Here is a 25,821-nt window from a genome sequence, read left to right as displayed (position 1 = left end):
TGGAAGATGCTGAGGGAGTACCTTGCTGGCCGTACCAACGACCTCCATGATTCCTCTGTGCCTTTTAATTATTGGGTACCCAAGCTGGACATGTGGCATGAACTGGCTCTCTACGCCATGGAGCCTACCCTGCCCCTAGCATTTTGTCATAGCGGGTTTTTAGTACCGCTGGTGGAATTATAACTGATACGCGCCTCAACCTGTCAATTGAAAATGCTGACAGGCTGAGTCTTAAAAAATTAACAAGAGCTGGATTGGGCCAGACTTCTCTACACCATCGAATGATAACAGCAAAACATAACCTCAAATCCAGTGTCCTCTTTTGGGAGGCATATTCACATGCACCTCTTTACACCACACATGGGTGGCTTCCTGATTTTGCCTATTTGCTGTTATTTTTCTCCCCATCCTCATCAGCCACCACCACTAGATCACCATGGTGACTGTAGTCTGTGATGCAACAGCCACGTTATTGTGTTAAAGGGTGATTTTGATGACCGTAAAAAAATTTTTTAAACATTATGTGTTAGGGTCGGCGGAACGCACCAAATATAAATAATAGTAGGTGCATTCGCCGCCCGGGGTCCACCGTGCGGTACGTGACAAGACCGCTGCTGAACAATGGCAGATGCACCTAGTAGGTGCAGTACTGCGCTCGGGTTAACGTCACCCGAACGCTAAGGGCGGCTCCGTGCAAACACAGAGTCGCTAGGCGAACGCTAAAGCAAAGGCGCGGGCCCTGTTAGCGTCACAGAGGCCTGCGTGTGTCGTCGCAGCCGCGAACACCAATAGCTGCTGTTACTACAGCGCAGCGGCAGAGAAATCCGCAAGCGTCGGCGCCGAGGACCGGGCACCGACGGACGCTAGTGTAGGCGTGGAGCAAGTGGCGTGTAGCTTGCCACAACCCTGGAGCTGACTATACACACTCGGTCACCACTCGTAATATCAGAGGGTAGGGGTTTCATAATGAGTCAGACACCAGTCCATGCATCCATCACCATACACACACAGAATAATATGCTACACTAGCGCATGGCCGAGCCGCCATGCGGGGCTTTTATAGCCATGCGCTTCCGGGACCTTCCAATACTTTGCGAAGGACCAATCAGATCTGACACAGGACCTGCACATGTGACCCCTGCTCTCCACTGAGAGAGCACGTTGCGGGCATGCCCAGTAGCACGGCACAAGGACTTAGCCTCTGGAGCGGTTCCCTGCAAAGCAGGTTGCGCTACCATTGCTGCACCAGAGGTGGCAGCCACATCCAGGCTCACAGAACGAGTCTGAGGAGAATGCCTGGCTCGCCATGATTGCTGAGCAGGAGTCCAAGCGGTCGGAGGAGAATGGGAGACTGCAGGATGTCTGGATCTGGATTCCCGCTGTGCAGCGCCAGGAATCCGACGCCTAACATTACCCCCCCCTCTCTGAGCCTCACTGCGGTGCATGAATGTTTTCCACCGGCTCCCAGGTCCGAGCCTCGGGACCATGACCCTTCCAGTCCACCAAATAAAATTTTTTGCCACGGACAAACCTGTGCCCCACGATGGCGTTAACCTCAAACTCGTCAGACGATAAGTCTGATGACCCGGCAGATGACTCAGAAAACCGGATCATGTGAACTGGTTTGAGGAGGGACACATGGAACACGTCCGAAATGGCCAAATGTGGAGGAAGAGCCAGGCGGTAGACCACCGAGCTAAGTCGCTCGAGGACCTTGAATGGTCCAATGTATCGCGGTGCGAACTTGGGAGACTCGACCCGCAGTTTAATATTTCGGGTAGAGAGCCATACCATGTCGCCAGGGGAGAAGCTTGGCGCGGGCCGCCGATGCGTGTCGGTGGATGCCCTCATCCTTTCTTTAGATGCCCAGTCAACGTGAGGGGAGTGGCAACGAAGCCAGGGAACTCCGAGGAGCACCTGATCGATGCCATTGGGCATGATAAGCAGGGACAGAGTCTCCTGATGTGAGGGTGAAATAGAAAGTCCGAGTGGGACTGTCTGATGGGTCACCTGAGACGATAACGGTGCCCCATTTACCACCCTAATGGACAGAGGTTGCGAGAGTAACACCAGAGGGATAGCGTGACTCTGGGCAAAAGTCGAGGACATAAAGTTCCCCTCGGCCCCGGAATCCAGGGTGACCTCTGCCTCCCAGGTGGAGGACCCACTATCTAAAGTACCCCGGAACACCGGTTTGGGTGAAAAGGGTCCCATTTTGGATTGACCACCACCTACGACCACTGGATGTGGTCGTCTTTTCGGTCGCTGAGGACATGTGCCAGCCGAATGGCCAATCTGTCGGCACTGATAATAGCGCACAGAGCTTCGCATCGGACGCGGCTTAGTGCCGGTGCGAGACACCTCCATAGGCTCAGAGGAAGAGAGCTCTTGTGCGGGGTCCTCCAGCGGCACGGTAAAGGTGGGGGCCAAATTAACCCTACGTCTGGATTGCGCTCGTTCCAACCCGCGCTCCGTGTAGCGGAGATCGATGCAGGTGGAAACGGCGATCAATTCCTCCAGACTTGTGGGAATCTCCCTAGTGGCTAGAGCATCCTTGACGTGCTCAGCCAGGCCTCTCGAAAACATCGGGACTAAGACTTTGTCCGGCCACTCTAATTCGGAAGCCAGTGTCCGAAACCGGACAGCATAATGGCTAACCGAGAGTGAGCCTTGTGTTAGGGATAACAGTTGGAGAGCCGTATCGTGTGTGACCCGTGGTCCCAAGAAGACTTGCTTCAGAGCCGCGAGGAACTGAGAAGGTCCCTGAACCACGGGATCATCACATTCCCACAATGGCGTGACCCACTGTAATGCCCGGCCAGACAACAAGGAGACAATAAACCCCACCTTAGCCCGCTCTGTAGGAAACCGTGCAGCCAGCAACCCCAGCTGAATGGACCACTGGCTAACGAATCCCCTACAGGTGGCGCTGTTACCCGAAAACTTATCAGGGAGCGGGAGGCGAGAAATTGTCGGCGAGGGCAAAAGTGTGGGCGCACGTGAGACAGCCTCGGCGACTGTCTGAGCAGCAGCTAGCGCAGCATTTGCAGCTGAGTTGGTGCTCTCAATAGCCGCCAACCTGCTCTCCAGCTGCCGAATGTAGCGCTGCAGCTGCTGCACGTCTGCCATTGCCAGCCAGACCCTGGCGCTAGTGTAATGTTAGGGTCGGCGGAACGCACCAAATATAAATAATAGTAGGTGCATTCGCCGCCCGGGGTCCACCGTGTGGTAGGTGACAAGACCGCTGCTGAACAATGGCAGATGCACCTAGTAGGTGCGGTACTGCGCTCGGGTTAACGTCACCCGAACGCTAAGGGCGGCTCCGTACAAACACAGATTCGCTAGGCGAACACTAAAGCAAAGGCGCGGGCCCTGTTAGCGTCACAGAGGCCTGCGTGTGGCGTTGCAGCCGCGAACACCAATAGCTGCTGTTACTACAGCGCAGCGGCAGAGAAAGCCGCAAGCGTCGGCGCCGACGGACGCTAGTGTAGGCGTGGAGCAAGTGGCGTGTAGCTTGCCACAACCCTGGAGCTGACTATACACACTCAGTCACCACTCGTAATATCTGAGGGTAGGGGTTTCATAATGAGTCAGACACCAGTCCATGCATCCATCACCATACACACACAGAATAATATGCTACACTAGCGCATGGCCGAGCCGCCATGCGGGGCATTTATAGCCATGCGCTTCCGGGACCTTCCAATACTTTGGGAAGGACCAATCAGATCTGACACAGGACCTGCACATGTGACCCCTGCTCTCCACTGAGAGAGCACGTTGCGGGCATGCCCAGTAGCATGGCACGAGGACTTAGCCTCTGGAGCGGTTCCCTGCAAAGCAGGTTGCGCTACCATTGCTGCACCGGAGGTGGCAGCAACATCCAGGCTCACAGAACGAGTCTGAGGAGAATGCCTGGCTGTGATTGCTGAGCAGGAGTCCGAGCAGTTGGAGGAGAATGGGAGACCGCAGGATGTCTGGCTCTGGATTCCCGCTGTGCAGTGCCAGGAATCCGACGCCTAACATTATGTTGATGTGTACCCCCCAGGGGGAAATGTTTGTCAGCCCATACACTTACTGCATGGGCATTACAAGTATAGGAGACCCGCCCCTTTAAATTGGGAAAAGAATTTTAGGAGGCCCTCCTCCACATCTCTTCCAAGGGGGGTATTGGGGTGCATCCAAATTTGGAGCAGGCCCTGTATTCACTTCATGAGCAAACATTATGGGAGTAGCAAATTAATAAAAATGGGAACTTTGGCTTCATGTAGCCATCCAGTACCTTGGTTCAAAGGGTTATTGGAGTGCGTGTAACTTTTGGGCAGGGCAGGCCTTGCATTCAATGCATAGGCTTACATTATGGGAGCAGCAAATTAAGAAAAATGGGAACTTTGGTTTCATGTGGCCATGCAGTACGTTGGTTCAAAGGGTTATTGGGGTGCATGTAACTTTTGGGCAGGCCAGACCTTGCATTCAATGAATAGTCAAACAGTATGGGAGTACCAAATGAATAATGGGAATTTTGGTTTCATGTTGCCATCCAGGATGTCTGTTCAATGGGTTATTGGGGTGGATTCAAATTTGGAGCAGGCCTTGTATTGACTTCATGGGCAAACATTATGGGAGTAGCAAATTAATAAAAATGGGAACTTTGGCTTCATGTGGCCATGCAGTACGTTGGTTCAAAGGGTTATTGGGGTGCATGTAACTTTTGGGCAGGCCAGACCTTGCATTCAATGAATAGTCAAACAGTATGGGAGTACCAAATGAATAATAATGGGAACTTTGGTTTCATGTTGCCATCAAGGATGTCTGTTCAATGGGTTATTGGGGTGGATTCAAATTTGGGGCAGGCCTTGCATTAACTTCATGGGCAAATATTATGGGAGTAGAAAATTAATAAAAATGGGAACTTTGGTTTCATGTGGCCATCCAGTAAGTTGGTCCAAAGGGTTATTGGGGTGCGTGTAACTTTTGGGCAGTGCAGGCCTTGCATTCAATGCATAGGCTTACATTATGGGAGTAGCAAATTAAGAAAAATGGGAACTTTGGTTTCATGTGGCCATGCAGTATGTTGGTACAAAGGGTTATTGGGGTGCATGTAACTTTTGGGCAGGGCAGGCCTTGCATTTAGTGCATAAGATAACATTATGGGAGTAGAAAATTAAAAAAAATGGGAACTTTGGATTGATGTGGCCAACTGCAGTCCCTTTTAAGAACATTAAAGTCCACCTGATGGCCCTCATCCTTTAACAGTCTCTCCTCCATAAATTTCCTTTTTGGGCTTGCAGGTATTTGGACCTGTCTTCGGTGAGGTTCACAATAGACCTAAAGAGTGCCAACTTTCATGTACCCATACATCCTTCATATAAAAAATTCCTCCGGTTTGCAGTGAAAGAGCAAAGGAAAATTCTGCATTTCCAGTTTTATTACCAACTGTTTGGACTCTCTGCTGCACCTCGCATTTTTACAAAACTCATGATGGTGGTAATGGCCTTTCTAACAAATGAAGATATCCTAATTGTCCCATACTGACCACAACATTTTTGGCATTTAGGAGTCTTGGATGGTTAATAAACAAAGAAAAATCTGACCTCAAGCCAGAAAAGAGGATTTTCCTAGGAGTACTTCTGGACTCAGAACAACAATATTTCTTCCTTCAACTGCACAAGCAAGAAACGGTCAGGAAGGAGATTAAGTCCATACAGAAGAAAAAGCAGATTTCGATTAGGAAGGCAATGAGGATCATGAGCTCAATGAGCTCATTTTTTCTTCTATTAGTGTGCATCCATCCGTCTCCATCTACGGTGGTTGCAAACACTATAAAGGAGTACACAGCGGAGCCTTTCTGCAGCCTGTCAGTGCCAGTGCCCACTTAGCTGCACTGTTGACGGCTGTCTGAGAGGCCTCTGACTGTGTGTGAGTGCAGCTCACGCTGAGTAGAGTGTCCTGCAGCTACGTCTGGTTGTAGGACGCTCAACGTGCGTCACTGCCTCACACATATTTGTCTTTGAGTGCAGCTCATTTTTTCTTCTCCTATTAGTGTGCATCCATCCGTATCCATCAACATTGGTTGGTTGCAAACACTATATAGGAGTAGATAGAGGAGCCTTTTTTTCTGGCTTGTGCCCTGCCGGCGCAGCCAGATTAGTATTACCCAATTTTTTTGGAGCCTCATCTTTTGCATTTTAGGTTACCTGCCTGCATTGTAATAGCTCCAAAAAGTTGGGGATACTATCAGTTTCAATTCTTTGTTCACATACTTTGAGTTTGTTTCCAACAAAGAAACCACAAAAAAAGTTCACCAAACACTACATTTTGAACTTGTGTAGGCCACATCAGCTCCTATTAAAGTCTAGTCCACACACACACACTTCATAAAATTAGTGTTTCTTGTACCTGTAACCAGCTGTTCAGGAATAAGCACACTAAGGCCCCCCTTTGTACTTTTTTGCCTATCTTAAGCAGTCTTGCAAGATGAAGAAGGCAGGGAGTAAGGCGCGTGGGCGTGGGCGTGGGCGTGGAGTTTCAGCAGGGAGAGGACGTGGGGATTCTGCAGGGAGAGGACGTGGGGATTCTACAGGTAGAGGACGTGGGGATTCTGGGCCTGCTGCGGGCACCAGTGGATCAGCATCCCCCAGTTTTAGCAGGCAACAGTCCTTTATGCGCAGCTTTGTAGGACCTCAACGTACCCCACTGCTGCGGGAGGAACAAATTGAAGCCGTTGTCGGATGGATGGCAGCTAACGCATCGACTTCAATTACTTCCGCATCCTCTCAGGGTCAGAGCACCGAAGAGCAACCATCTGTCTCTTCACCACCTGCCAAAGTGCCCAGGCAGTCAGAGAGACATGGACAGGAGCCATCACAGTCTCTACTTCTGTTCTCGGAATCTGTTGGCTTGGAAAGAGGGGGCCAGCCAAGCAGCATTCCTGAATGTGAAGAAGAGGGAGTATGCAGTGATGCGCAACTTCTTTGTCCCTCTGAATCTGAAGAGGCGAGTGGGCCAGTGCCTATGGTCAGCACACCTCAGTACGCATCAGATGATGACGAGACTCAGTTGCCACTTTCTGGTGCGTACGGTGCTGGCGAGACAACCCCGGAGAAGCAGCTGTTTGAAGAGGAGAGGGAAGATGATGAGGTCCTTGACCCATCATGGCGTGAGCAACAGGAAGGTGGTGGGAGCAGCTCGGAGGAAGAGATTCCCCTACCGGCCAAAACAGGAGGCAGAGGGAGGGGGAAGACTTGGTTGCCTGTACCCTCCACTTCGGCACCCGTTAGGAGCATTCCTCCTTCCAAAGGCAAACCGGGCGCTCACAAGAGTTGCAGTGCGTGGTCCTTTTTTGACACAGTTGCAGATGACATTTGCTTTGTCAAATGCAAGCTGTGTCATCAGAGAGTCAAAAGAGGGAGAAATGTCAGCAACCTCAATACCACAAATATGTGGAAACATGTGCGCACCAAGCACGAGTTGGAGTTGCAGAGACACCCTGAAGACGTAGGCCAACGTACAGCACCACCTACCACCTCTTCAGTTCGTGTTGGGCCCTCTTCCTCCAGCTCACACACTGCTGGTTCGGCTTCCTCACAGGATCGCCAAGGAAGAACCTCTGCCACTGTTGTCCGGAGACCCTGTCAGATTACACCCATAGCAGCACGTTCCCATCCATCACAGCCATCGGTAGCACAGGCATGGGATAAAAGGCGCCCTTACTCGGCAAACCATCCCCGAGCACAGTCTCTGAATGCTGGCATTGCCAAACTTCTGGCAGTTGAAATGCTGTCATTCAGGCTGGTGGACACTGACACCTTCCGGGACTTAATGGCATTGGCAGTCCCCCAATACAACGTGCCCAGCCGCTTTTATTTCAGCAGGCGAGCTGTCCCTGCCCTGCAGAAACATGTTGAGGGCAAAATAAAACATGCGCTACTAAACGCCGTTAGTAGCAAGGTCCACCTGACCACCGATGCGTGGACCAGTAACCATGGACAGGGACGATACCTTTCCCTCACTGCCCACTGGGTCAATGTTGTGGAGCCGGGTACGGATCTGGAGAGTGGCGCTGTACGTGTTCTTCCAACGCCACGGATTGCAGGACTCCAGTCTGTACACATAGACTCCTCCTCCTACTCAAGTTCCTCAGAAACAGCAGAGCAGGAGCCTGTTACGACCGATATGAGCACAGACGTGGCCAAACGTCAACAGGCTGTACTCAAATTAATTTCTTTGGGGAATCGAAGCCACACAGCGCAGGAGCTCTGGAATGCTATCAAGCTGGAGAGCGATGTGTGGTTTGGGCCAGCGAATCTCCAGCCGGGCTTGGTAGTGTGTGACAATGGCCGAAATCTGGTGGCAGCTCTTGGCCTAGGCAACCTCACACACATCCCATGTCTGGCACATGTTCTTAACTTGGTCGTGCAGAGCTTTCTGAGGGACTATCCGGATCTTGCTGCACTGTTGCACAAGGTCCGCATAGAGTGCGCTCACTTGCGACGTTCCAGCACGGCAAGATCGCGCCTCGCTGCTCTGCAGCGACGATTTGGCCTTCCGGAACATCGCATCATATGTGACCTACCCACCCGGTGGAATTCAACGTTACATATGTTGGAGCGGTTGTGTGAGCAGCAGGCAGCAGTCATGGAGTACCAGCTGCATCAGGCGCAAACAAGTCGCACTGTGCGCCGTTCACACTTCAGCACCATTGAGTGGGCCTCTATGAAGGACATCTGCCTCGTTTTGCGTGCCTTCGATGAATCCACGCGGATGGCGAGTGCAGATGATGCACTAGTCAGCATGACTGTCCCCCTTATCTGCCTGCTTCAACAAACACTGCAAGCACTAAGGGATGAGGTTTCAGAAGAGGTGGAGGATGAGGAGTCCCAAATGCCATCTGCTTCTGGACAGTCTGCGCTACGTGTTTCCTCACAAAGGCCTAGGCAGGGGACACTTTGTGAGGAGGATGAGGAGGAGTCGATGAAGGAGGAAGACATCTCTCCAGAGATGGGAGGTACACAAACCTCTACTCAATATGTACAGTGAGGGTGGGGTGATGCAGAGCAGGCTGAGGTCACGCCTCAAACAGGGGACAGCGGTTCTTTGGCAGTTGGGAGTCTGCAGCACATGGTTGATTTCATGCTGCAGTGCCTGAGAAACGACCGCCGCATCGCCCACATTCTCGTCTCGGCTGATTATTGGGTGTACACCCTCCTAGATCCTCGCTACCGGGACAGCGTACAAAGGCTCATACCAACGTTGAACCGGGAGCGTAAAATGCGGGAGTACGAAGAGTCACTGGTGCAGTCCATAATGTTTTCCATTCCACCCGACAGCATTGTTGCTAGTGCTTTACAAAGCAGCTCTGTGCGTCGATGCAGTGTAGGAAACTTTGCACAAAGAGGGAGCAGAGGCAGCGCCGCAGCACAAGGCAAGACCACTATGGCTCAAATGTGGCAAAGTTTTGTGTGTCCACCACAATTGTCTACACCATCAGCGACGCCTCGAGTCAGCAGGAGGCAACGCTTCCGTCATATGGTGTCAGACTACATGTCTTGCCCTGTCGCTGTACTCCCAGATGGCTCTTCCCCCTTCAAGTTTTGGGTCTCTAAGCTGGATACATGGCCAGAGCTTAGCCAGTATGCATTGGAGGTGCTGGCTTGCCCTGCTGCCAGTGTATTATCGGAACGTGTCTTTAGTGCCGCAGGTGGTGTACTAACAGACCGTCGCACGCGACTATCTTCCGATAATGTTGACCGGCTGACTTTTCTGAAAATGAACAAGGCCTGGATCTCCAAAGACTTTGCCATTCCTCTTACAGACTAAATTAGTGGTTGGCAACTGTATCCAGGTCTGCTGGTGTGTTCATTTTTCTACCACCTGAACTATAATCCCTTTGCTTCAACACAGCCAGTTGTCGCTCAGATGTGTCGTCTGCACAGAGAAACACACTAGCTCCTGTGTTAGTGGGGTTCAGTAATGCCAGCTGATCCCCTGCTGTGTGGACGGCAAAGTCACCAGCTCCATCAACATTCAAACCACTACTGATTTTTAACCGTGCCCAACTTAGGTCTCTGGCTCCACTGTCTCTACTATTTCCCCTGACCTCCAACCCCGCCATCTACATCTCTGAAGTGGCGTCAGCACAATCTACACTTGTTCCTGTGTTCCTGTGGCTCAGTCCCATCAGTTTATCCCCTGATGTGTGTCCGGCAAGGTCTCCTGCTCTGTCCACATTCCCATAACCAGTAGTGGGAATGAGGACAGAGCTGGCGAACTTGCCGGACAAACATCAGGGGATCAACTGACGGGACTGAGCACCAGTAACACAGGAACAAGTGTAGATTGTGCTGACGCCACTTCAGAGATGTAGCTGGCGGGGTTGGAGGCCAGGGTAAATAGTAGAGACAGTGGAGCCAGAAGCCTAAGTGGAGCATGGTTAGAATCAGTAGTAGTCCACAACCTCCATAAAAACCGCTGCCCATTGGCCTCTGCATGCGGCATGCGTAATCCTGGGCTCCAACAGCGTCAGTTGGTGTTCAGAAGTGTCGTCTCCACAGAGCCAAACACATTCGTTAGAGTGTTAGTGGGGTTCAGCACTGCCAGCTGTTCCCCTGCTGTGGAGATGGCAAGTCTCCTGCTGCCTTCACCTGCCAAAATCCAGTAGGCCACAGCCTGCTCCTCGCCTAATCCTGGGCTCCAACAGCGTCAGTTGGTGTTCAGAAGTGTCGTCTCCACAGAGCCAAACACATTCGTTAGAGTGTTAGTGGGGTTCAGCACTGCCAGCTGTTCCCCTGCTGTGGAGATGGCAAGTCTCCTGCTGCCTTCACCTGCCAAAATCCAGTAGGCCCCAGCCTGCTCCTCGCCTAATCCTGGGCTCCAACAGCGTCAGTTGGTGTTCAGAAGTGTCGTCTCCACAGAGCCAAACACCTTCGTTAGAGTGTTAGTGGGGTTCAGCACTGCCAGCTGTTCCCCTGCTGTGGAGATGGCAAGTCTCCTGCTGTCTTCACCTGCCAAAATCCAGTAGGCCCCAGCCTGCTCCTCGCCTAATCCTGGGCTCCAACAGCGTCAGTTGGTGTTCAGAAGTGTCGTCTCCACAGAGCCAAACACCTTCGTTAGAGTGTTAGTGGGGTTCAGCACTGCCAGCTGTTCCCCTGCTGTGGAGATGGCAAGTCTCCTGCTGCCTTCACCTGCGAAAATCCAGTAGGCCCCAGCCTGCTCCTCGCCTAATCCTGGGCTCCAACAGCGTCAGTTGGTGTTCAGAAGTGTCGTCTCCACAGAGCCAAACACATTCGTTAGAGTGTTAGTGGGGTTCAGCACTGCCAGCTGTTCCCCTGCTGTGGAGATGGCAAGTCTCCTGCTGCCTTCACCTGCCAAAATCCAGTAGGCCCCAGCCTGCTCCTCGCCTAATCCTGGGCTCCAACAGCGTCAGTTGGTGTTCAGAAGTGTCGTCTCCACAGAGCCAAACACATTCGTTCGAGTGTTAGTGGGGTTCAGCACTGCCAGCTGTTCCCCTGCTGTGGAGATGGCAAGTCTCCTGCTGCCTTCACCTGCCAAAATCCAGTAGGCCCCAGCCTGCTCCTCGCCTAATCCTGGACTCCAACAGCGTCAGTTGGTGTTCAGAAGTGTCGTCTCCACAGAGCCAAACACATTCGTTCGAGTGTTAGTGGGGTTCAGCACTGCCAGCTGTTCCCCTGCTGTGGAGATGGCAAGTCTCCTGCTGCCTTCACCTGCCAAAATCCAGTAGGCCCCAGCCTGCTCCTCGCCTAATCCTGGGCTCCAACAGCGTCAGTTGGTGTTCAGAAGTGTCGTCTCCACAGAGCCAAACACATTCGTTAGAGTGTTAGTGGGGTTCAGCACTGCCAGCTGTTCCCCTGCTGTGGAGATGGCAAGTCTCCTGCTGCCTTCACCTGCCAAAATCCAGTAGGCCACAGCCTGCTCCTCGCCTAATCCTGGGCTCCAACAGCGTCAGTTGGTGTTCAGAAGTGTCGTCTCCACAGAGCCAAACACATTCATTAGAGTGTTAGTGGGGTTCAGCACTGCCAGCTGTTCCCCTGCTGTGGAGATGGCAAGTCTCCTGCTGCCTTCACCTGCCAAAATCCAGTAGGCCCCAGCCTGCTCCTCGCCTAATCCTGGGCTCCAACAGCGTCAGTTGGTGTTCAGAAGTGTCGTCTCCACAGAGCCAAACACCTTCGTTAGAGTGTTAGTGGGGTTCAGCACTGCCAGCTGTTCCCCTGCTGTGGAGATGGCAAGTCTCCTGCTGCCTTCACCTGCCAAAATCCAGTAGGCCCCAGCCTGCTCCTCTCCTAATCCTGGGCTCCAACAGCGTCAGTTGGTGTTCAGAAGTGTCGTCTCCACAGAGCCAAACACATTCGTTCAAGTGTTAGTGGGGTTCATCATTGCCAGCTGATCCCCTGCTGTGGAGATGGCAGTCTCTCCTGCTGTCTCCGCATTACAAAGACAGTAGGCCTCTGCCTACACCCTCCTATTTCCTGGGCTTCAACACAGCCAGTTGTAGTTCGGAAGTGCCGTCCACACGGAAAGAGATACTTGCTCCCGTGTCTCAGTGGGGTTCAGTAATGTCAGCTGATCCCCTGCTGTGTGGATGGCAGTCTCTTCTGCTGTCACCTCATTCAAAATACAGTAGGCCTCTGCCTATACCCTCCTATTTCCTGGGCTTCAACACAGCCAGTTGTAGTTCGGAAGTGCCGTCCACACGGAAAGAGATACTTGCTCCCGTGTCTCAGTGGGGTTCAGTAACGTCAGCTGATCCCCTGCTGTGTGGATGGCAGTCTCTCCTGCTGTCACCTCATTCAAAATACAGTAGGCCTCTGCCTACACCCTCCTATTTCCTGGGCTTCAACACAGCCAGTTGTAGTTCGGAAGTGCCGTCCACACGGAAAGAGATACTTGCTCCCGTGTCTCAGTGGGGTTCAGTAACGTCAGCTGATCCCCTGCTGTGTGGATGGCAGTCTCTCCTGCTGTAAACTCATTCAAAATATAGTAGGCCTCTGCCTACACCCTCCTATTTCCTGGGCTTCAACACAGCCAGTTGTAGTTCGGAAGTGCCGTCCACACGGAAAGAGATACTTGCTCCCATGTCTCAGTGGGGTTCAGTAACGTCAGCTGATCCCCTGCTGTGTGGATGGCAGTCTCTCCTGCTGTAAACTCATTCAAAATACAGTAGGCCTCTGCCTACACCCTCCTATTTCCTGGGCTTCAACACAGCCAGTTGTAGTTCGGAAGTGCCGTCCACATGGAAAGAGATACTTGCTCCCGTGTCTCAGTGGGGTTCAGTAACGTCAGCTGATCCCCTGCTGTGTGGATGGCAGTCTCTCCTGCTGTAAACTCATTCAAAATACAGTAGGCCTCTGCCTACACCCTCCTATTTCCTGGGCTTCAACACAGCCAGTTGTAGTTCGGAAGTGCCGTCCACACGGAAAGAGATACTTGCTCCCGTGTCTCAGTGGGGTTCAGTAATGTCAGCTGATCCCCTGCTGTGTGGATGGCAGTCTCTCCTTCTGTCACCTCATTCAAAATACAGTAGGCCTCTGCCTACACCGTCCTATTTCCTGGGCTTCAACACAGCCAGTTGTAGTTCGGAAGTGCCGTCCACACGGAAAGAGATACTTGCTCCCGTGTCTCAGTGGGGTTCAGTAACGTCAGCTGATCCCCTGCTGTGTGGATGGCAGTCTCTCCTGCTGTAACCTCATTCAAAATACAGTAGGCCTCTGCCTACACCCTCCTATTTCCTGGGCTTCAACACAGCCAGTTGTAGTTCGGAAGTGCCGTCCACACGGAAAGAGATACTTGCTCCCGTGTCTCAGTGGGGTTCAGTAATGTCAGCTGATCCCCTGCTGTGTGGATGGCAGTCTCTCCTGCTGTCACCTCATTCAAAATACAGTAGGCCTCTGCCTACACCCTCCTATTTCCTGGGCTTCAACACAGCCAGTTGTAGTTCGGAAGTGCCGTCCACACGGAAAGAGATACTTGCTCCCGTGTCTCAGTGGGGTTCAGTAATGTCAGCTGATCCCCTGCTGTGTGGATGGCAGTCTCTCCTGCTGTCACCTCATTCAAAATACAGTAGGCCTCTGCCTACACCCTCCTATTTCCTGGGCTTCAACACAGCCAGTTGTAGTTCGGAAGTGCCGTCCACACGGAAAGAGATACTTGCTCCCGTGTCTCATTGGGGTTCAGTAACGTCAGCTGATCCCCTGCTGTGTGGATGGCAGTCTCTCCTGCTGTAGCCTCATTCAAAATGCAGTAGGCCTCTGCCTACACCCTCCTATTTCCTGGGCTTCAACACAGCCAGTTGTAGTTCTGAAGTGCCGTCCACACGGAAAGAGATACTTGCTCCCGTGTCTCAGTGGGGTTCAGTAATGTCAGCTGATCCCCTGCTGTGTGGATGGCAGTCTCTCCTGCTGTCACCTCATTCAAAATACAGTAGGCCTCTGCCTACACCCTCCTATTTCCTGGGCTTCAACACAGCCAGTTGTAGTTCGGAAGTGCCGTCCACACGGAAAGAGATACTTGCTCCCGTGTCTCAGTGGGGTTCAGTAATGTCAGCTGATCCCCTGCTGTGTGGATGGCAGTCTCTCCTGCTGTCACCTCATTCAAAATACAGTAGGCCTCTGCCTACACCCTCCTATTTCCTGGGCTTCAACACAGCCAGTTGTAGTTCGGAAGTGCCGTCCACACGGAAAGAGATACTTGCTCCCGTGTCTCAGTGGGGTTCAGTAACGTCAGCTGATCGCCTGCTGTGTGGATGGCAGTCTCTCCTGCTGTAACCTCATTCAAAATACAGTAGGCCTCTGCCTACACCCTCCTATTTCCTGGGCTTCAACACAGCCAGTTGTAGTTCGTAAGTGCCGTCCACACGGAAAGAGATACTTGCTCCCGTGTCTCAGTGGGGTTCAGTAATGTCAGCTGATCCCCTGCTGTGTGGATGGCAGTCTCTCCTGCTGTCACCTCATTCAAAATACAGTAGGCCTCTGCCTACACCCTCCTATTTCCTGGGCTTCAACACAGCCAGTTGTAGTTCGTAAGTGCCGTCCACACGGAAAGAGATACTTGCTCCCGTGTCTCAGTGGGGTTCAGTAATGTCAGCTGATCCCCTGCTGTGTGGATGGCAGTCTCTCCTGCTGTCACCTCATTCAAAATACAGTAGGCCTCTGCCTACACCCTCCTATTTCCTGGGCTTCAACACAGCCAGTTGTAGTTCGGAAGTGCCGTCCACACGGAAAGAGATACTTGCTCCCGTGTCTCAGTGGGGTTCAGTAATGTCAGCTGATCCCCTGCTGTGTGGATGGCAAAGTCTCCTGCTGCCTACACAGTCGTACCACTACTGATTTTTAACCGTGCTCCAATTAGGCCTGTGGCTCCACTGTCTCTCGTATTTCCCCTGTCCTCCAACCCTGCCAGTTACAGCTCCGAAGTGGCGTCTGCACAATCCACACTTGTTCCTGTGTTACAGGTGTTCAGTCCGGTCAGTTAATCCCCTGATGTGTGTCCGGCAATGTCGCCTGCTCTGTCCACATTCCCATTATGGGAATGTGGACAGAGCAGGCGACATTGCCGGACACACATCAGGGGATTAACTGACCGGACTGAACACCTGTAACACAGGAACAAGTGTGGATTGTGCAGACGCCACTTCGGAGCTGTAACTGGCGGGGTTGGAGGACAGGGGAAATACGAAAATCAGTGAAGCCACAGGCCTAAGTGGAGCTTGGTTCAAATTAGTAGTCTACAACCGATCTTAAAATTTCTTCAATGCAGCCTCAGCCTGCTCCGTGCTTGTCCCTGGGCTTCAACACAGCCAGTTGTTGCTCGGAAGTGCCGTCTTCACAGAGTAAAACACTAGCTCCTGTGTTTGTGGGGTTCAGTAACGTCAGCTGTTCCCCTGCTGTTTTGATGGCAATCTGTCCTGCTGCCTCCCAATTGACAGCACATCAGGCCTCAGCCTGCTAAGTGCTTGTCCTGGGCTCCAACATCGCCAGTTGCTGCTCATAACTGACTTTGGCACGGGTACTCCCTCCTGCCCAGCTTGGTTCCAGCCCTGCCTGCTGTTTCCGGGAAGTGTCAATGTCAGTTTGCCACCCCAAGTTGCCATGTCGTGTTGCGGTTGGGTTAGCCGAGGCTAGGGTGCCAGCAGTTTAGGTGCTTCCTATGTGGACTGCGGGTTCTGGTAAGAAAGGCTTGTTCCATAGTGCCAGTAGGACAAGCACCCCCTGTAGGACTGTGTGATTCGGTAACTGCGGCCAGCTTGCGGCATGCCAACTTTGCTTTTCAGGGGTAACTTCTGATACCCCTCCGGGTTCCAGCACCGTCAGCTGGTTCTCGTCAGAGCCTTTGGCCTAGGTGCCTCCATCTCGGTATCCGAGTTCCGGCAACGTCTGCTGGTCCTTGGTAGTGCTTTGTAGCACAGGTACCTCCTGCTTAGTAACCGGGTTCCAGCACCGTCAGCTGGTCCTCGGTTGTGCCATTGGCTCTTATTCCTTCTGCTGCCCCTCCGGGTGCCAGCACTGTCAGCTGGTCCTCGCTATTTCCATTTGCTCTTGCAGCTTATGCTACCCCTCCGGGTTCCAGCACCGTCAGCTGGTTCTCGTCAGAGCCTTTGGCCTAGGTGCCTCCATCTCGGTATCCGAGTTCCGGCAACGTCTGCTGGTCCTTGGTAGTGCTTTGTAGCACAGGTACCTCCTGCTTAGTAACCGGGTTCCAGCACCGTCAGCTGGTCCTCGGTTGTGCCATTGGCTCTTATTCCTTCTGCTGCCCCTCCGGGTGCCAGCACTGTCAGCTGGTCCTCGCTATTTCCATTTGCTCTTGCAGCTTATGCTACCCCTCCGGGTTCCAGCACCGTCAGCTGGTTCTCGTCAGAGCCTTTGGCCTAGGTGCCTCCATCTCGGTATCCGAGTTCCGGCAACGTCTGCTGGTCCTTGGTAGTGCTTTGTAGCACAGGTACCTCCTGCTTAGTAACCGGGTTCCAGCACCGTCAGCTGGTCCTCGGTAGTGCCATTGGCTCTTGTTCCTTCTGCTGCCCCTCCGGGTGCCAGTACCGTCAGCTGGTTCAAGAGGACAAAGAACAGGAAGACAACCACCAAGATGCAGAACAACAAGAGAGAGAAGACAAAGAAGCATAAAAAAAACAAAGCAGAAGAACATTAAGCATAAGACTAATACTCTGAGCAAATGATATTATCTTATTTATAAGCAGAAGAAGACTAAGCAGTGTATGGGGGTGAGTCCGTTCCTCCTCGTGGTGCCCCTGGAAAAGGCCTGCTGCTGCAGGCCAAACTGAACGCGGACAAATCCTGTTGTAAATCTTTTGTGACAGGCAGAACGGAAGGTGTAAACTTCTAACTTTTCTAGATAACAACTACAGGAATGCCTGACACAAACAAGAATATGATGAAGAAGAATAGGAAGAAGATGAAGAAGCTGAATATGTAGAATAATAATTGTTGAATAAGAAGAATATGAAGAATGTAAGAAAAGGAAGAAGAAGAAGAAGAAGAATGTAAAAAAAGGAAGTAGAAGAATTTAAAAAAGGAAGAAGAAGAAGAATGTAAAAAAAGGAATAAGAAGAAGAATGTAAAAAAAGGAAGAAGAAGAAGAATGTAAAAAAAGGAAGTAGAAGAATGTAAAAAAAGTAAGAAGAAGAAGAAGAATGTAAAAAAAGGAATAAGAAGAAGAAGAAGGTAAAAAAAGGAAGAAGAATAAGAAAGAAGAAGAAAGAAGAAGAAGACATACATGTCTGGCAAAATATAAATGAGGCTAACATAGTCAATATCTTTGTAACTCCTAACATCTTTAAAAAAAAAGTTTAATTCCTGCTATTCCATTTGATTGGGCTAAACCTCTATGGCTTTAATGTCTCCTCCACCTCCCACAATACATTCTACATTATTCTTAGTTGTTTTTCTTCATGTAGAATTAACCTACAAGGAAAGAAAGGGGTTTTTTTAATTCCGATATTTTGGCCCCATTGACTTGCATTGGTTCCCGGTATCGGAATCGGCGATACCGATACTTTTTTTTAAGATCGGCCGATCCATTCCGATCCGATATTTTCAAGTATCGGCTGGTATCGCTCAACTCTACCAGCGACCAAAGAAATGTCCAGAGGTTTCTTCCAGCGATCAGCGATACCGGCAGGGGGGCCGCTCGCTGATCGCTGTCACACACAGCGATCTCGCTGGTGAGATCGCTGTTACGTCACAAAAGTTGTGACTCAGCAGCGATCTCGCTACCGAGATCGCTTAGTGAGATGGGGCCTTTATAGCAAGAAGTTATATCAACCTGGGATAGCAAGACTGCCAGTCTAGACAGCAAGCTGAAATTATCAAGGGAGATAAGAGTCTCCATCCTGGTGGAGTCATTCAATAAACCTCCAAAAAGGAAGACCCTGGATCATCTCACCATGCGTAAACGTTACTATAGACACAAGCAGCAGTGGTTGGGGGGCTCACATAGAGGGTCAAAATCTTTAGGGTAGGGTACATGGCCCACAACAATACACAACAGATCCTCAAACTACAGGGAACTCCATGCAATGAGGGAAACATTACAGAGATGTCAAGCACGCCTCAAAGATCAGCATGTCAGAATATTTTCAATTCCACTACAGTCTCCTTCCTTCTTCATCAGGGAGGACCAGAACACCATCATCTCGTCAATATGAGAAGAAATATTTGTTTGGGCAGAAAACACAGTCCGGTCAGTCTCAGCAGTTCACTTGAAAGGATAAAAAAAAAATCAGGTGGCAAACAAGCAGGCAAACAATTCAACCATCGGAGTCGACCCTAAACATGGAAGTTTTTCAAAACTGGGGCATCCTTGTAATAGACTTGTTTGCCTCCAAGAAGAACACAAAACAGAGGATTTCTTTTCATTAAACCCTGGAGACAATCGGACCAGGATAGACGCCTGATCCCAGACCTGGGATATGGAACTAGCATAAGCCTTCCACCATTCTCTGATTCCAAGGGTGTTAAGGAAGATCCATGAGAGCCAAGGTACGGTGATTCTAAAAGTTCTTTATTGGCCCAAGAGAAGCTGGTTTTCCTGTTAAGACGGATGTCTTTGAAAGATCCTGTAATCCTTCCAACAAGGCTCGACCTTCTATCTCAGGGTTTGCTATACCACTAGAATCTGAAGATGCTGCACCTATTAGCCTGGATGCTGAGAGGGAGATCTTGAGATCAAAGGAATCTCTATGATTCAGAGCAGTAGGAAGCCTGTGACTTCCGCTTTCTATATCAAAATCTGGAAAATGTTCTGTGCACAAATATTCCTAAGATATTAGTCTTTCTTCAGTCAGGATGTCACAAGGGACTAAGACTCAGTACCTTAAATGTTCAGCTATCATAGTTGGATTATGAGGTTCATAAATGATATCCATCAGCTTTAACACACAATTGTGTGTTAAATTAGGTGTTCTGTGTCCCCATGGGACTTCAGTCTAGTTTTAAATGCCTCATGCAAAAGCCCATATGAACCTTTACACCAGGCAGATTTACGGTCCATATTTCTTAAAATAGCCTTAAAATAGCAATAACATCAGCAAGGGGAATAGGGGAAATTCAAGCTCTTTCCATAAAAGACCCATACTTGAAAATTCAGGAATATTTTGCAATTCTGAGATTGGATCCAGTATTTCTACCCAAGGTGGTCACTGCCTTCAACAGAAACCAAGAGATTATCTTGCCTTCCTCCTGCCAAAACTACAGCAATTAACAGGTGATTTCATTCCACTCTTTGGACATAAGAAGAGCAGTCCTATAATACTTGAGAATCACAGAAAATTGGAGAATCAACTCAAACATCTTCATCTAATTTGCAGGGCAAAACGGGGAAGAAAGCGTCAAACTCTGCGCTAACTAGGTGGAAAATAGGCATTCAAGCTCAGCATAAGTCACAGAAGGAATATCTCCTCTGAACCATAAAAGCCCATTCGAGTGCAGTATCAACTTCATGGGCAGAGAGAGCAGGGGCCTCATTTGATCAGATATGCAGAGCAGCAACCTGGTCAAACTCAATACTTTCTGTAGACTTTACAAACTGGAAGTTCTGTCAAGCCAACAGATGACCTTTAGGAGGAAAGTCCTCCAAGCAGTAATCCCACCCTAAAGGAGTTATTTGATACTTATACTGGTTGTGCTGTCAGGACATGGAAAGTAAAAATGAGTCCTATTGGTAGCGATGTTTCCAGGAGATCATCATGACATCACTCATTATATTCCTTCCCTTTGATTTCCCATCTGCTATGTAAGGTAAACGTATGTAGAAGGACATTCAATAAACATACTGTATTGTTGCATCCATCCTGGTGTCGTACTTGTAAAAAATGGTGGGTTTGGGGAGGGGCTATTTATCCTCTCTGAGTTCCTTTCCTGGTTGTGCTGTCATAATGGACTCCTGGAAAAACATAATTACTGGTAGGACTAATTCCTGCTTGATAGTAAATTAGAAGTAAAGTGTCAATGCCAGTGCAAAAAGCCACAGCATTTTTAGAAAATATCCCTTGCACCAAATTTTGCTGTTGGATGCCAGAATAATTACCTATTTTCCAGATGTTGCTATAGATTACACTGAAGCTAACTTCAGATTTTTTCTTCCAGGAATTAAAAACAATATTTAAAATTTACAACAACGTGTTTACATAGTCATAAATGTACTTCATGTATTGAACAAATTTACATGGAATAAATTAAATAGCTAGAAAATCATTGATCAGGAAAAACAGCAGAAAGGTTGCTGAAAACAATAGGTATATTGATATTTATATTGATAAGACATGCCATACTACAAGCCATGGCCCACTAATTCCCATAACTGGTGAAAGAAGAATAAACTGTGTCGTGTATGTATCTCCTGATGGGTGTAATATTTGTGAAGTTTTCTTTAGGAGCTTTTCTAATATTCTCTAGACCTCCAAGCTTTGAAAGCAGCCTGACCTGCCCTCTTCAGGACGTTCATAGATATGTAAAAACAGACATGGGTGGCAATGAAAGCTCAGTGTGACTTCACAGTGATGTCTGTGTTTGTGTCTTCAAATGATCTCATCCTGTTCAATGCATATAAAACATGTGATGACACAGTTTTCCCAATAATAAATTGCCAAAAATAATAATTTATGATGAGAGCAGAGCTATCAGATAGGCCATTCATCATTATAAGACAGGAGAATATTAAATTGTTTAATGATAATTATCAAGGAAATGTTTTAGCATATCTTATTCTAAAATATAGTAAATTACCTTCTCGCAGCTCATCTTATAAACCTCATTCTTTAGCCTATCGGCCTTATCCTATCTTTTCTATTCCTCCATCTTGCTCCTTTCTTGTAATGAAATGTATTGAATTAAGCAATGAGTTTGAAAATCTCCAGAATGCATGTCAAAAAGAGAACACTCTGCTGGCACAGTTCATTACCCATGGGAGATACAGCGGAGAAGATGAGCCCTAGTAGGACAATTTGTGGAAAGGACATCTCAAACAGAAGGGGTAGATGTCAGCCAAAATCAGAGATTATACCAGGTAGATTGACCCCTCAGTAATATTTCTTTTTCCTTTAGAGAATAAGTAAAGTAACGAACAATGTGCAATGAACATTTATAACACATAGAGTACAAATGACTTCTATAAATGTTTAGATGCTCTCAATATGGATCTGAAAATATTCAAAAATTTCCAACAATAATTCTGACTTGTATCATTAAAGATATTAAATAATGGTGACAATACATATAGGCATTGGAAACCATATCAGACTTGGATAATTGTGAAATGTATATGGTATTCTGGTCTGGTAGGTTTATGGATGGATTATCGAAGAACAACTGTTCCGGAATCTAATATGGCTACCCTAGCCCTTCCTTTGCTCCTTCAAAACAAAGGAGCCATCGTCCAATGAGCGCACAGAAAAACAAAGAAGAAAAATATTGCATAAGCACTTTTACAAATCAGTACCAGGGAAGGGAAAGGCTATCCCATTAGGTAACAGAACGTAACACTGCTGCGCAGGGCTGATTAATTAATTAAAGGGAACTGCTCGAATTTGAATGTTGTGGGACATAGGGCGTATCACTTGTAAGAATTGTAGGCCTTCAGGATGGGATGAGTTAATATGATATTAGCCATCTTATCTGACTGTATTCTATAGCTGTATGTTAATATCACTGTCATTGTCTTGGCTTACTGAGTTCTGATAAAGACCTCCAGTCCCTAGACCATTTTGTCACATTAATTTGTCTGTTTTACTCTCACCCCACCCTATATGTTTATTTGAACCGGCATTCACCAACACTTACCCTCACGATATAAGATACCCCAGGTCCTTGCAATCGATCATCAGGATGAAGCCAACCTTGAGCTGGTTTGCTCATAAAAGTCCCTTTTCGAGTCCATTCCTCCCCAGGCAATTTAAATGTCTCTGTCCGAGAAGCTTTTCTACTTCCACCTCCTGCTCCCCCTCGCAACCGGGTTATCACCTGCAGAGAGCAAGGTGCGGAGCAAACAGGATCACAGGCTCCAAACATTGACCCTAGTCCACCAGAGGCCCCCGACTTCTCCAAGGCTAGATCCTTGCTGGCACCAGATGGGGATCGGCTTAGAAAAGCTGCAGGACTTGAGAATTTCCATTGTCCCATCTTGGGTATCATCATGCAGAAGGTGGTAGCTCCATCCTGCTCTTCTGGGCACTGGGGTTCAGAGAACGGTGGACCCAGTGGTGGTGATGGGCTTGGTGTACTAGGGGCTATTTGTCCACTCATAGCTCCGGTTGGGAGATGTGTCTGTTCCTCTGCTGAAGTTACAGACTCATTCCGAAAGCGACCATACTTGGAGTCAGCCAGCGTGCCGTGTGCTGGGCTCCATCCAGAGCTTTCAGAGTGATTGCTCTTCTCTCTCATTCCCTCCTCCTGCTCTCTTCTTCTCCCTCGGGAGGATCCACTCTCACAAGATGATGTCATTCTCATATTAATCATGTAACATCCCAGCTCAGGTCAGCAGAAGCTGCCATAGTATCATCGCATCCCCCACCTCTTACTATACAGCCATACACAGCAAGACACCTACCAGAAAGACAAGTTCCACCTTACCACATGTCATGCACTACAGTAGATTCTACATTTCTCTTGTCCTTATCCTGGAACGTTTCTAAGCATCCAGAATCTCCCAAAACAGGGTTTTACAGAAAGACTGCATACAGGGAAGAGCGGATAATTATCAGGCTTCTCTGATTTTATAGTTATAGTAAAAGGACATTTGTGGAGTCTACATACGCATAGTCATGTAATGTCAGTGCATCATGAGATGGTGGAATGTATGTCACATAGAAATCAGGAGAATATGGACTGTGCACATCTTTCCGGGTGAGGGAATAGGCTCGGTATAGGTGTAGTTAAAAATCATGGCAAAGACTGGACATATAATTCTTTAAAAGAACCTGTCAGTATGATTTTGTAAAGTAGAGACATTGTTGTAATTAAAGATTAAATTGATACCTTTAGTGAAGAAATTCACTTTAGGCTGTGTGCACACGCTGCGGATTCTGCTGCGGTTCCACAACGGATTTGGCCGCTGCGGACCCGCAGCAGTTTTAGCTGCGGTGTACAGTACCATTCAAATTAATGGAAAAGAAAAAACGCTGTGTAGACGGTGCGGATTTTTCCACGCGGTTTTCCTGCGGTTTTGAAACCGCAGAAAGACTTGACATGTCAATTCTTTCCGCGGAATCCGCAGCGGTTTCCTATCTCCACCATTGTGGAGATGGTGAAACCGCAGGGCAAAACCTCAGATAAACCGCAGGTCTTTTGGCAAGCGGATTTATCTGCGGATTTTGCAAAATCCGCGCGGATGAATCCGCAGTGGATTCCGCAGCGTGTGCACGTACCCTTACAGTTCTTCTTTAATCACCATTCGAAGACTGGATGCTGGCGGACGATTTGGCGAATCACAGACAGGGAGGAAAAGACCCCGTATACAGTCGGGCCCTGTGCACCGAAATCTAATTAGCAGGAAACTTCAAATGGTGATTAAAGAAGAAACACAAAGTGGATTTCTTCACCAAAGGTAATAAGGACTCAACCTATAAAACTGTCCCACTAATTAACTCCTTCAGTGATCACAGTAAAAAAAACACTGTGCAAAACTCCATACTTTATTATAATATTGATGATCAAAAAGTGGAATAAAAAGCGATCAAAAAGATGAATGTAAATAAAAATTATATAGCTGAAACCATCATCTTGTCTGGCAAAAAACAATCCACAATACAGCTCCCTCAGAAAAATAACAGTTATAGCTCTCAGAATAAAGCGATGCAAAAATTATTTTTTTTTATAAAATACTTTTTATTGTGTAAATGCGACAAAACACACAAAATATAAATGTGGTATCTCTGTAATCAAACTGACCCATAGAATACGCGTAAAGCTTCCTTATCAATTTTATCACACGCGGAACAGCATTAAAAAAAACCAACAAAAACAATTCCTGAATTGCTGCTTTTTGTTCTTTCTGCTTCCTAAAATTTAGAATAGAATGCGACCAAAAAATGTCATGTGCCCAAAAATGGTACCAATAAAAACTTCATTTTGTCCCAGAAAAAACAAGCCCTCACATGACTCTGTCAGCGGAAATATGGAAAGATTATGGCACTCAAAATATGGCAATGCAAAAACTAGTTTTCCAATAAAAAGCATTTTTGGTGTGTGACAGCAGCCAAGCAGAGAAAAAACTATAAAAATCTGGTATCACTGTAATCGCCCCAACCTGAAGAATAACGTCATCTAATCACTTATACCGCTTGAGGAAGGGCATAAAAAGTAAATAAAGCATAAAAAGTAAATAAAACAAATTCTTCACCTGCTCTTGATTTTTTCATTCTACCTCCCAAAGGTCGCAGTAAGGCTTGGCTCATATTTATCCTGCACTCTGTGCTGTACAGTATATTTACACTGGGGTTTCCATGTAAATCTCTGAAATATGTGTTTCAGATGGAATCCCCGATGGAAGATTCCCTATCATGAGGTAGATGGAGGCATTGTGGACGCTGTCTGCCCTATGATCCGGCGGTGTCCGCCTTTTTAGGCGTGCATAAAAGTGCTGTTGGCCACAGTTTTGTGCACTTCTGAAAAGACGGACACTGCTGAACAGAGGTGAGACAGAGTTCAGAATAACTCTGCTGCCTCATTATAGTAAATGGATTCCCCAGGGGTTTCATCTGAATCACGTCACTCAGAGATTTAGATTAAAAGCCCAAAGTAAGTGCTCAGCCTAGAGCACAGGATAAATGTAATCCCAAATGTTATGCAAAATGTCCGCTAAAAAAATCTTCAAAAGCAATTCACAAAAAAAGCAAATCCCCACTCAGGCTCTGGAAAAGCGAAATGGCTCCTCCCACCCAAAAGAAATGTAGCAAATTCTGTGCACCAAAATCCAAATGCCCCCCTCCAGAAGATGCCTTAACCACACTTAACTTCCACATGTTTGGCATTTTTGTAGCAATAACAGCCTGCCTAATTTACGGGTGCATGTCTCCAGAAGCATGAGCTGGGAACCACAACATACTGGTGACTACAACATACTTGGGATTACAACGTACTGGGGACAACAATGTCAGTTTGTAATTTTCTCTCAGCAACATCCACTGTTGCTTGTTTCTGGAACATACACAGAGTCAAAATACTCACTACACCTGTAGATAAATTCCCAAAGGGGTATAATTTCCAAAACGAGGTTACTTGAGGGGGGATTCGGCTTTTCTAGCACTTAGCAGCTCTGTTTATGGAGTCTGCAAAATATTGTAGGACAATCGGCACTCCA

The 25,821-nt window shown here is 48.4% G+C and overlaps 1 protein-coding gene across 1 annotated transcript in view; it reads right to left on the bottom strand.

Annotated features, from left to right (window-relative positions):
• Positions 1-22,979, bottom strand: part of SHC2 (SHC adaptor protein 2) — a 486,073-nt gene extending 463,094 nt beyond the window's left edge. The window contains exon 1 of the mRNA XM_073586301.1: positions 22,305-22,979. Coding sequence (XP_073442402.1) covers positions 22,305-22,979 — 675 coding nt within the window. The remainder of the gene's footprint in view (positions 1-22,304) is intronic.
• Positions 22,980-25,821: the final 2,842 nt, after the last annotated feature.

This window comes from Dendrobates tinctorius, unplaced genomic scaffold (assembly GCF_039654945.1).
Source record: "Dendrobates tinctorius isolate UK_male_01 unplaced genomic scaffold, ASM3965494v1 ptg000092l, whole genome shotgun sequence".
In the NCBI taxonomy this organism is placed as follows: Eukaryota; Metazoa; Chordata; class Amphibia; order Anura; family Dendrobatidae; genus Dendrobates; species Dendrobates tinctorius.
Note: the sequence above shows the minus strand (reverse complement) of the source record. Positions and strands in the feature narration are given on the sequence as shown.